This window comes from Eptatretus burgeri, chromosome 12 (assembly GCF_056783735.1).
Source record: "Eptatretus burgeri isolate ZD-2024b chromosome 12, Ebu_testis_v1, whole genome shotgun sequence".
Taxonomy (NCBI): Eukaryota; Metazoa; Chordata; class Myxini; order Myxiniformes; family Myxinidae; genus Eptatretus; species Eptatretus burgeri.
This window is the reverse complement of record NC_140972.1, coordinates 28,582,629-28,595,746: the sequence shown is the minus strand read 5'-3', so window position 1 is coordinate 28,595,746 and position 13,118 is coordinate 28,582,629. Positions and strand designations below refer to the sequence as shown.

The 13,118-nt window shown below is 41.0% G+C and overlaps 1 protein-coding gene across 5 annotated transcripts in view; it reads right to left on the bottom strand.

The window, feature by feature from the left end:
* LOC147015326 (myotubularin-related protein 10-like) overlaps positions 1-13,118 on the bottom strand; it is a 78,327-nt gene that overhangs the window by 26,708 nt on the left and 38,501 nt on the right. For all 5 annotated transcript variants that reach the window (XM_085849995.1, XM_085849993.1, XM_085849994.1 and 2 more), the window contains 4 exons: positions 6,088-6,176; positions 4,491-4,615; positions 4,098-4,176; positions 2,719-2,786 (listed from right to left, as the gene is read on the bottom strand). In XM_085849995.1, the coding sequence (XP_085706121.1) occupies positions 2,719-2,786; positions 4,098-4,176; positions 4,491-4,615; positions 6,088-6,176 (361 nt within the window). The remainder of the gene's footprint in view (positions 1-2,718; positions 2,787-4,097; positions 4,177-4,490; positions 4,616-6,087; positions 6,177-13,118) is intronic.

Genomic DNA, 13,118 nt, shown 5'->3' with positions numbered 1-13,118 from the left:
GAGTGAAGGCTGGCAGCAGCGTTTCTGCCTTTAAGCCTCACCAGCGAACAAATTCGTTTTTGAATGCAAGGCTTTCGAATCAGGCCTGTAAATAATTGCCCCAATAGAACATGGAATACCTGATGTGTATCTTTCCAGGCCATAACCTTTTTATCGCTTGAGCTTTTGTTATCAAATTTTCAACAAACATTTATTATGAGATATGGATACGACTCAGGAATAAGTGGGTCAAAATGTCAAAGGGCAAAGTCACAGTAAGTACAAATAGGCCTTATTAGCCTGTCTGGCACACAAAACAAGACAAGGTTTTGTAATAGTTTTCCATTTGAGCTTTTGTCATCAAATTTTCAACAAACCTTTATTCAAAAGCTTGGGTTATTCCAATGATATCCCAACTTTCAGGTAAATTCATCAAATTATCAGTGAGAGATCATATGTGTTTGTTATTGTAAATTATCATCCTTTATAAATGCACATGAAAGAAACTGACTGTGACTGGTGTATGTGGCTGGAAACTGTGACTGTCTGTGTACAGTGACATATCCAGAGGGGTTGCATCAGATCTGTATGCACCTCTCCCCCTCCTCCTCCCCAACAAAAAAGGTCCACATTATTTGGAAGTATTCTTTTTAGTCACGTGTTCTAAGGTGAGCTCAGGGAAGATGGAATCCTCTCCTGGAGCAGCAGGGTGAAAGTTCGCTTGATCTTGATTTTCAGTACAAATATACACCGTGAGTAAGATTTAATTCTCCATTTGATGTTTGACGATTCTCGTGCTTATAATTATGTCAAAAGATAGCGCATCATAGTTCACTGCGGACACCTTTCCTGGAGAGCAGGCCATGGAAGACAAGTGAAGTGCCGATCGGTATTCGCGGACAAGTGAAGTGCCGATAGGAAGTATTCGCGGAAGACAAGTGAAGTGTCATTAACATATTTTTTTTCGACTGTATCTTAGTGCGCTCATCGGATTTCTGACTAAATTTCCTTTATGATGATGTATACAGTGCATATTGACGATGTTTGGATTTAAATGAATGAATTACGGCTTTTGAGGGTTTACCGAGGTGATTTTAAAATGACTCATGATTCTCAGAGACTGCTTTGTTATGTTTATATACATGTACATGTTGAATATTTTTTTTCAAATGTTGATGAATAAAGGGTAATGGATCAGTTTGCCAGGCAGTACCCTAGAGATTACCTGCCTCAATGTATTTTAAAAATTTATCAGATCATCTCATTATGTTGTATACGGTTGACGTTTACGTGTGAGATTGTAATTGAAAAATCATGATTTTGATCATTAAATTCGTGTCCAATACATTGTTCCTCATCTTTTCTTCCCCCCCCCCCCCACGAGCATTGACCATGCAAAGTGTACCTCACTCCATTGCAGATCTTCAGCTTTTCTGCTATTTTCTTCATAGTGTGCTCTTTTTCTCGCAGTTTGGACCTTCACATACTGTTCTCTGAAAAGTTGATTCCTTGGCATCATTCTGAACCCACTCAGACGTTAAAGCAAGTGAATAAGCTGATGAAAACCAATTTCACATATTCACCAATTTGCACCTTTTATTAAGTTGGTACTCATTTTGCTGACCTTGGAAGGATGACAGGCTCAATGAAGCCACCTGCTATGAACCAACGGCACGATAGGGGCTCAAACTCAAGACCCAAAGATCTTAAGCCACCTCAACCATTAAGCCAACACCATGCTTTTACAAACAAATGATGATATAATACAGAAAGCAAAAATAACTTTAATTTTCCAAATATATTCAGCTGAGTCTGAGCAAAGCGAGGTCAAGATCGTTTATTCCTGATATGTGAAACACCCTGCCTATGCCTGTAGAAAACTGATTTTTTTTTTTTTTTTGGAATGCTGGCTGCATTCTCCATTCAATCATTATGCAACTTTGTTTGAAAATTCTCCATGGGTAGGCACTCCTACGTCGAAAGTTTCGTGTCAATTGCTCAAGCGGTTGCGGAGAAAATGATTTTAAAAGCAAATAAAAGTGAAAATGTGAGGGCCTCGGCTGACGTTCCACTACATGGTCAAGGATGGTTGTGGATGCCTATGACTAGTTTTATATACAGTACTTAAAGGTAACTGTGATATTAAATTAACTTTCACAGGACTGAATTATCCTCCTATATTGCACACTTCTAACTTCCCACAAATGTTTAGTGGGGAAGAGCAGCACAAAAGTGAAAATAACCCAAACTTTTGCACAGTACTCTATATATACAGTATATTTTAGGTGTTGTTTATGTCAAGTTTAGTTCAAGTACAAAGTGGATGTGGATGGACTTAGCATTTTGAGATGCTTCCTCGTTGCATTCTGCTTTTGCCGTATTTTGCTGTGGCAGAAGGAAGGTCGATGCACATCACAAGCTGCAGTCATCATGTTTTGCTTTGCTCGTTTGATTTGAATGATCAGGCTGTTTTCTTTGGCATTATAACTCTGTTCTCATTCCGACTATGGTGGGATTTTTTGCTTAAATAAAAAGAAATAAATAACCTGTCATTGTGAGTTGTGACCCAATTTTTAATATAACATGCTCTTTACACTTCTTTAAACAAACCCCTCTCTCACAATTAATGACTGCTTACTGCATCTAAAACACAAACATTTAAAAGTTTTTGCCAGAACAATGTATTTATCTTTGCTTATTAGCTTGTGAAACCAATGAGAAACACTCAATTCAGCTCACCTCGAATCACAACATGGCGGTTGTTTATCATCTCTTCGGCCAATTTAGCAGATGTTCTCAAACATTGCCTGGAGAGATAGCACACAATGTAAGTCAATGCTGCAATCATGCACTTTAGCACTTCATGTTGAATGTGAATTACATCCACAACCAAGACCATATCAAAATCACACCACTGTGTTGGATGTGGCCTTTATACAGTGTTGTCAATAATAACTGGCACCCGGTGATGTACAGTCCCTTCAGAAAGTATTCACACCCCTCGACTTTTGTCACATTTTGTTGTGTTACAGCTTGAATTTAAAATGGATTAAATCTTAATTTTTTGTCAACGATCTACACAAAATACCCCACAATGACAAAGTGAAAACGTGTTTTTAGAAGTTTTTACAAAGTAATTAAAAATGAAAACCTGAAACGTCTTGATGTGAGCTTTCCCTTTTGCCGATCTCTGACCATCACTTTGGATTGCATCCCAGTCAAATAACTTTGAATAAAATTCAGGTTTACCACCCACCCTCCTCTTCTGTTCCATTTTTTCTCCCTGTTTGTGGAACTGCTTTCCAGAGGAACTCTTCCATCTAAGGCCTCAAGCAGACAGTGTGCACTGTCATCCCTCCTCCATACCGAAAATATTTTCTACCCTTATTAATTCTACCTCAAACAAACCCTTTGACTGGGAGATTACTGTATTTTCTCCCCTCTTCTTTCCTCCCCCCCTCCCTTTCCTCTTTATATTTCCTTGTGTGTTGTGTCCAACTGTGGCTCCACTGCACCAATATCAGTATATTGCCTTTGTGCCCTCTGTCATCTCACTCTTTCATGTAATAGGTATAAATCTTGTATTTTTCCCCTGTATCACAATATTCATCACAGGGTGGGAGTGGGAGGTGAAAGTGAGAGATGGAGAGGAAAGGGGGGAGGGAGAAGACAGATAGAAAGGGGGAGTGGTGAGGGATGGAAATGGGGTGAGAGAGATTGAGAGATCGGCTGGTACATTCACAAAGTGTAGAAGGAAAAATTACCCCTGTGTGGGGGTGACGGTCATCTCTATAATGTTTTTTACTATCATAATCGATGAACCGTTGCCAGATATCTCCTAAAATGACAGACTGGATAGGTTTTGAAAATGGCGACTTTCACAACTTTCGTGACCTCGTGACCTTGACCCTGACCTCGAATCCGGGAAAAAATATGTCGTGCAACACTCATCGACCTCTACCCACATACTAGGTTTCATCAAGATCGGAAAGAAAAATTGACGGACGGACGGACGGACATTTGGTCCGGCTTTATTAGGTCATCTCGGAAGAGATGACCTAATAAAGGGAGTCACTACTCAGTGTATTACATTGATAATTGCATGTAACATCACCCACCAGACACACTCCAGCCAACCTGTGTTCTCCAAGGAAGAAAGCCACTTGTTATCACTGAGCCAAAAAGCTTCTGCTGTATCTGTTGGATATAGCACAGCGAGAGAAGGTACAGTCCAACGAAAACTTTCACTGATTAGGCAAAACAAAAGGCAATTGAAAAGCTTGAATGTTTCTTGTTAATATTCCTAAATGGAATATGCTACATATTCAAAGGAACACATTCATCATGTTAGTAACAATACATGGTAATCATAAAGTTTGAAGTGGTTTGGAAATGAGAAGCCAAGTTTTGTTTATAATACAAGTGTGTGCATTATAGCAGAGAGCACAGAATTTTGAACACGTGTGGAATAGTTCAACGGCTGGCAACGCATTCGTAAAGTCTCAAATCACCCTGCATGCAGATATGCTTCAGCTTGAGAAATGCTGCCTGGACCTCTGGAAGGTCTGGAAGTTCTTTGGAAAGGTCAGCAACATATGGTGTCCCAAGGTGTGGCATGGGCAGGTTTAATAGCATTCTGCAGTGCAAGTACACACAAGGATTTTCGAGCACAAAGGAAGATGAGAAACAACATTCCGCCATAAAAAACAACCAAACACAGATGAGGTGCAAACCTCTGACAGAGAACAGAGATAAATGCTGAGTAATTACATGTCCATTTCATTGTGACCTAATCACATAATGCTGTGTTGTGGCGAATGTTTTCACATAGGGATCCAACATGGAAATAATATCAATACTGGTGAAGTCCACCTCCGGCACCAATCGTTGCGTCGTCGCGATGAAACTGACATGTAATTATTATGAGCACTCAAATCTGAGCCTCGGGAATGGCATTCCACACCCGAATCAGCTCCTGTTCTCGCTCATCGATGGTCTGTGGCTGTCCTCACCAGGTTCGGACATGACGATTACTGACATCCCAGAGATGTTCAAGTAGATTTAAATTTGGTGAGATGGCCGGCGAGGGTGTCATGATGCCAATGTTGGCATTGACAAGAAGATTCCTTGTTTTAATGGTCAGTCCGATGACCAGGAGCATAAATATGAATCTTGGACCATGTTGTTGAATAGTAGGCAACACATGTTGTTTCAGATCTCATAAAATGTATTGATCTGCTGTCAGATTGCCATGGAAATAAATCAGATCAAATTGGTGCGAAAGGTTTCAGCAATACCATCCCACATCATGACACTTCCAAAAGCTGTGGCTTCTTGGACATGGACTGGGGCATAGTGCTCAGTGTGTCTTCTGTAGAACTGTGCACAGGTATCATGCCTTTCAAGGGGAAACCTGGATTAGTCAGTGAATGCAACACTTTCCCATTGCCCATCTAAATTTCCATTGACTTGTTATTTTTCTTCCACCAACATCCTCTTTTTCTGTTCCAAATGAGGGGAATCCTCTTTTTCTTCAAACAAAGGGTTAACGACCGAAACGTCAAATTGTTCAATCATCGCACGGCAGTGAGCATACCTCAATCAACGTCCTGTAAATTTCACATCCATTAGTCTGCTTTCTTGAGATTTATAGCAATCTTCATTTTATATGCACCAAATCACAGGGGAATATTTGAATCACCAGTACATAATATGTTCAGTTCATCTCCTTTGCCTTGATGCAATGATGCATGTCCCCTCCTGAACCCATTTATTTTCTTTCCCCCTAATTGCCATCTTCACCAACTACTGAACGAACGATAAATATATATATATATATATATATATATATATATATATATATATATATATATATATATATATATATATATATATATATATCTCACATACTATTTATTTCCAAAACAATCAGTAGGGAATCAAAGGATAGCACTATTTGTTATAGAATCCATCAGTTCTACCAAAAGGAAAATTTATCACCAATCTATAACAAAGCTAAAAAAAAATAAAAATAATTCATTGCTCTGATTCCTTCAAGGCTTTGTCTGTTTGGTATAAATAAAGTTTCCAGAAAAAAAAAATACAAACCTTTGTTCCTGCCCTATCTGCTCCGTATCACTTCGCAATTTTGCCATTTTGATGAGTGAAGCACCACTTGTATGGCTCCATATCCATATCTATCACAAAGGGCACAGCACAGGCAACATTGTCATACAGATTGTGCTCTAGCGCGATGGGCAAGAGCCCGCTCGACATTTACTGGCGCATGCACCATCGACCTTGCAAAGCAGGGCATGCCATCTTCCATTACATTATCCCCTTCCCTCCAAACTATCATTTGTCTCAGCTCGCATGTCGATTTCCATGTATTTTACATCCCAACCATTTGATACATACTGATCTGTAGCCATAGGTGGAGATCAGCCTCCTGTAAATCAATAAGTATGTGTGATGTGTGTTTTACCGTGGAGGCTGTCAGATTTGTACATCATCATTTGTGTTGCCCTTATTTAGTATTTACAAAACTCTCATTTACAAAACTATGCCTTATTCATCAACGTAAATTAATCATTGCCATGACTGAATTGCTTCAAGTTGCATGAGCTTGCCATCCCGTTCTGTTGTAGATGGTGTCAGCTGAGCCAAACCGTTGGATTTCGTATGCGAAGACCATCTTCCCACCAGCAGATTATTTAATTGGCCCATCAGATAAGTTGGTAAATTGTGGGTGGAGCCCTGTGTATACGGTGAAGTAAAGAGCGACCTTCTTGCATGCCTCCTCATTCAAAGGGCAGTTTTAAGGATTTTATGACTTTTAACAATAATTATTTTTCGGTGGAATATTTATTTTTGCAAAAATTCCCCACCACAAAAATCTGGAAAATGGCTTGGAAACTCACAAAGGGAAACCATATAACCTTTGTAAAGTACACCCGATAACCAATTGCTTTAAAAATAAAGTCACGAGAACAAAGGAAAACTTGATAAAACCTCCGTAAGATGTGCGATGAAACTGTCAGAAAAATTCAGAAGGGTTGATTGAAAACCACAGCACCCGTAACAAGCATGGCATGTCCACACACCCGCGGAGAGTCTCTACAGATCCAAATCTAACCATATGTACCACGTCCGTGTGCGCTTTATACACAACTCTACCTTGTAGTAACTGTCGAGTGTATATTCCGAAGGAGCCACGAACTGTGGGGCACTCAGCAAGTGGCTTAAGCACTCAAGCAAGCACTCCAACGGAATGCCTGGCTTGGAAAGCAATTACAAATTGCCGTCGATAAACCCATGAATCCGGAAACATCCAAGCAATATCTGAGTTGGACAAATGAACACTTTTCTAGTAGTCAGAACTGATGCTAAGTTCAATTGTGGAGCTTAAAATTTGTAATCCAGCTTAGTTCAAGAGATTCTCGAGGTTATGCCATGTGCGGAAATGAAATAAAGCCAAGAACGCTGGTGTCTCCGGGCGTTTATAAGCAATGCAATGTATCCAGCGATTCAGAGGTATGATGAACATGGATTGGATAATATGAGTGAGGAAATGAAAAAATAAAACTATCGTTAAGAAATCATTGCGCCTGTTCCAAGTCAAGGTATGGTTGAACAGGATAAAAAACATGGCAGCTTCAGACCCCAGCGAGGGAACCCAGGATACGCCTTAAGACCCCATGGAGAGCGGTGGCCGAGGATGCGCCTGATAAAAGATATAATTAAATAAGGCCGTTAATTATCTTCAAAAGGAGTATTTTAATTAACCCAAACACCAAATTTCCACTCATACACTTCCTTAGAGTTCCCTTAGTATGCATGCAACGCACGTGCACGCACACACTAGTGTAGATGACAACAGGAACCTTTTACAAAAAAAGCGTAATTTAATTTAAACATAGGAATTTACTTCTCAAAGCAATGGAAAAAGATATACAAAAGTATATGAAAGCACACAAACAACAATGACAACAACCACAAAGACAGCAGCAACAGCTCCATTAGTTATAAAAGATACCTTTTTCATGTTTCACTTCATGTTACATCTTCATTGAAACTCACAGATAGACCAGCAACATGTTTGTGAAGTACAATATGCTGTATTTTGATTAAACCAGCCAGTAAAGCGACGGGTTTTATATGGTAGTAATAATAATAATACGAATAAAATGTTCCTGGCAGACCTCAAGAAGCTAGAACTCCACCAATCAATACTCCACCAATCAAATAATAATCACTTCTAAATGCTAGTGCAAGGAGACAAATGGCTAGCTCAAATAATGAAATGTCAATGATACGACTGTTAATATTTACCATTTTTTCCACATTTACATCAATTAAAGGGACACCAAGTCAAAAGGTTATGATTATGCACACAAGGATTGTTGAGAAAGTAAAAACAAACAAATGAACCCCCCCACCCAAAAAAAAATCACTCGTCGAGTGACATTTGGCGAAATAGGACGGCACTCAGTCGAGCATGTATCTCCGTCAGACTGAATAGTTTACATTTTGTATGCCACTGATAGGTCGGATCTGAATCCGGACCTTAATAAAAATAGAATCGGCTCGTTTTTGTCATGCAACCAACTCTTCCAGCTAGTTTTGTCAAAACTCATCCACAACTTTTTGAGATCTCTTGCGATGCATAGTTTTTGGCCCCATCTCTCAGTGGTGAAGAATTACTTGAAATTTTTTTGTATCTGGAGCCGGATTCGTATCTTCGACCAAAATTGAATCAATTCGTCCTCGTCACACTCCCAATCTGTCCACAAACTTTCTGCAGAATACATCCATAACCTCTTGAGATATTGTGCCCTTTGAGGTATCGTTTTTGGCACCATCTCTCAATGGTGAAGAATCACTTTTAAAATTCTCAGATTCAGATCCGGATTCAGATCTTCACCAAAATTAAGTGTTGATGTCCTGGGCCGGTCAACTACAAACACAAACAAATTGAGAAGGATTGATTGAAAACCGTGGTCAAAAATCATGTGACAAACACAAACAGACCACCATACTTGGAAAAAATATTTTTCGCCAAGCAAAAAGAACAGTAATAATTAATAAACATATATAGACTCATTGTTTTGTCACATCCTGTTTGTTGTACTTTCTGAAAGCCCATCATATATATCAAAGTTAATGGAACTTGTTTCGAGACAAACAGGAATGCCTGGTGGTGGTTCAGTGGTTCGGGCAGCGGCTTGGGACCCAAAAGGTCCTGAGTTCAAGCCCCGTTGGGCCACTGAATTAATATATACTAGTGATAGACATAGACAGAGTTGTAATAGGCATAGTGTTGTGACATGCATATAATATTTACGTAATATGATATATGACAATAAATATCAAAGTTTGACAGCTCTACACACTTGCATATATACATATATAGCTGCCATATATACAACTTTTCAACACTGAAAAAAGCAATAAAATGGCCGTAACTTGGGAACCGCTCGTCCAATTGACATCAAACCTCGAAAAGGCATATCTGCGGGGCCCCGGCAATATTCTTGGCAAGTTTCAATCCGATCGGACCGCGGTCATCGAGAAATTGCGGTCGCAGACACACACACACACACACACACACACACACACACACACACACACACACACACACACACACACACACACACACACACACACACACACACACACACAGCTGGAATTATAGATAGATGCTGTTATCAATATTCTGATAAAAAATGGCATAAGGTGATAAGGTGGAACGACACTTCAGCTGCCATATGTACACCTTTTCAACACTGCAAAAAGCAATAAAATGGCCGTAACTTGGGAACCACTCGTCCGATTAATATCAAACCTTGAAAAGGCACATCATAGCCGAAACGGATGAAGAACGATATCAAACCTTGAAAAAGCACATACTCAGGTCCCAGAGTCAATTGTGACATCATATCAAATAAAAAAAAAGAAAAGAGGAAACATTGTGACGTCATAGCACCGTGTCCTGTCTGTACTGGTTGACAGACAATATATAGGTCGTTATTGGTTGACAGACATTGGTCATTGTATCATGTTATTCTTTTTATTACTGCCAATTATTGTGCTATTATTATTATTAATATGCTGTTATCATTATTCTGAGAAAAAAATGGCATAAGGTGAGAAGGTGGAACGACACTTCAGCTGGCATATATACACCTTTTCAACACTGAAAAAAGCAATAAAATGGCCGTAACTTGGGAACCGCTCCTCCGATTGACATCAAACCTCGAAAAGGCACATCTGCGGGGCCCCGGCAATATTCCTGGCAAGTTTCAATCAGATGGGACCGGCGGTCGTCGAGAAACGGCAGTCGGAGACAAACAGACACACACACACACACACACACACACACACACACACACACACACACACACACACACACACACACACACACACACACACACACACACAGATTGCTGGAATTATAGATACTAGTACGTGCCCGCAAAAAAAAAAAAGAATAAATAAATATTCCAACCGCGCGCAAGAAACAACAACCACACAGGCCGTTTCTTCGCTCTCACGTGCTCGTAGGTGCACGGCGCGGAAGTTCGCATATCACAATTACGATGATTCGCAATTTAGGTTTTAATGGCCAATTATTCAATTAGCGCCAACGTACTTTACCTTTTCGCAATGTCGTCGCAAGGAAAAACAAAAAGAGAAGAGAAGAGAGAGAGAAAAAATTTACTTCCTGGTTCGGAGCATACCAGCACTCTGATGATACTGAAATTTATGCACCGTCTAATATGAAAACGATCAGAACTTGGGGCATTGTGTTTATCTATAAATGCGCATAAGAAATCGAGAAATTATTAGAATACACGAAGTCATCACTATCCGGAAGCCTGTACGTTGTAACCTGTAATAGGGAACGCGGCTGAGCTTCCCTTCCCCATCAGCCACGCCCACGCAACAACGTGTCTTGTCATTGGTTTGGTAAATAAATGGCCATAACTTGGGAAGCACTTGTCCAATTAATATCAAACCTTGAAAAGGCACATCCTCAGGTCCCCAGCAATATATCTGGCAAGTTTCAATTAGATCGGATCAGTGGTTGTCGAGAAACAGCGGTCACAGGCACACACACACATTGCTGGAAATATATATATATATATATATATATATATATATGTATTTATACACACACACACACACACACACACACACACACACACACACACACACACACACACACACACACACACACACACACACACACACACACACACACACACACACACACACACACACACACACACACACACACACACACACACACACACACACACACACGCACACACACGAGCCTGGTGTTGGCGCAATGGTTAGGGCAGCGGCTTGGGATCCGAAAGGTCCTGAGTTCAAGCCCCATTGGGCCACTGAATTAATACACCAGGGGGTTGACTCAGCCTGTCATCCTTCTGAGGTCCGCGAAATAAGTACCAGTGTACTGGGCCAGTGTATACCCCCGGTTAAAATAGGTGTACCATATCCCTGTGTCGTAAGAGGCGACCAGGGTTGCGTCAGGAAGGGAATCCGGCGTAAAACATGTGCCAAATCACTATGCGATTCATACGGATGATCCGCTGTGGCGACCCCTAAAGGAAGCAGCCGAAAGAAGAAGAAGAAGAAGATATATATATATATATATATATATATATATATATATATATATATATATATATATATATATATATATATATATATATATATATATATATATATATATATATATATATATACCAAGTCGTATAACACCAGGGGGTTGATTCAGGCTGTCATCCTTCCGAGGTCGGCAAAATGAGTACCAGTGTACTGGGCCCGGTGTATGACCCGGTTAGAATAGGTGTACCATATCCCTGTGTGTCGTAAGAGGCGACCAGGGTTGCGTCAGGAAGGGCATCCGGTGTAAAAACCCATGCCAAATCATTATGCGGACAACAAAACGAATTTCCATACCGGATCGGTCGAGGCCCGGGTTACCAACGACCGCCAACGGTACCGGTGGTCAGCAGGGTACCAGTGGAAATTGTGTTACTGCTGGGCGAAGGAGGAGAAGGAGACGGGGAAGGCGAGTCCGGAGGCAGTGGGAGAGAGGGAAGGGTAGAAGTGTGGAGGTGAGAGTTGGAACTCTGAATGTTGGGACGATGACTGGCAAAGGGCGAGAGTTGGCTGATATGATGGAGAGAAGAAAGGTGGAGATACTGTGTGTACAAGAGACCAAGTAGATGGGGAGCAAGGCTTGGAGCATTGGAGGTGGTTTCAAACTGTTCTACCATGGTGTGGATGGGAGGAGAAATGGTGTCGGGGTAATCCTGAAGGAAGATTATGTCAAGAGGGTATTGGAGGTGAGGAGAGTGTCTGACCGAGTGATGAGTGTGAAGTTGGAAATTGAAGGAGTGATGATGAATGTCATCAGTGCATATGCCCCACATATGGGGTGTGAGATGGAATATAAAGAAGATTTCTGGAGTGAGTTCGATGAAGTGGTGGAGAGTGTATCCAAGGATGAAAGAGTGTTGACTGGAGCAGATTTCAATGGGCATGTTGGGGAAGGGAATAAAGAGGATGAGGAGGTGATGGGTAGGTACGGTCTCAACAAGAGACATGTGGAAGGGCAAATGGTGGTAGAGTTTGCAAAAAGAATGGAAATGGCAGTGGTAAATACGTATTTCAAGAAGAAGGAGGAACACAGGGTGACGTACAAGAGTGGAGGAAAGTGCACACAGGTGGATTACATCTTAAGCAGGAGATGCAACCTGAAAGAGATTAGAGACTGTAAGGTGGTGGCAGGGGTGAGTGCAGCTCGACAGCATCGATTGGTGGTCTGTAGGATGATTTTGGAGGTGAGGTTGAGGAAGAAAGTGAGGGCTGAACCAAGGACCAGATGGTGGAAGCTGAAGGAGGAAGACTGTTGCGTGGAATTTAGGGAGGAGGCGAGACAGGTGTTGGATGGTGGTAAAGATGGGTGGGATGATTGGGCAACTACAGCAGAAGTGGTGAGGGAGATAGCTAGGAAGGCACTTGGTGTGACATCTGGACAGAGGAACGAAGATAAGCAGACTTGGTGGTGGAACGAGGAAGTACAGGAAAGTATAAGGAAGAAG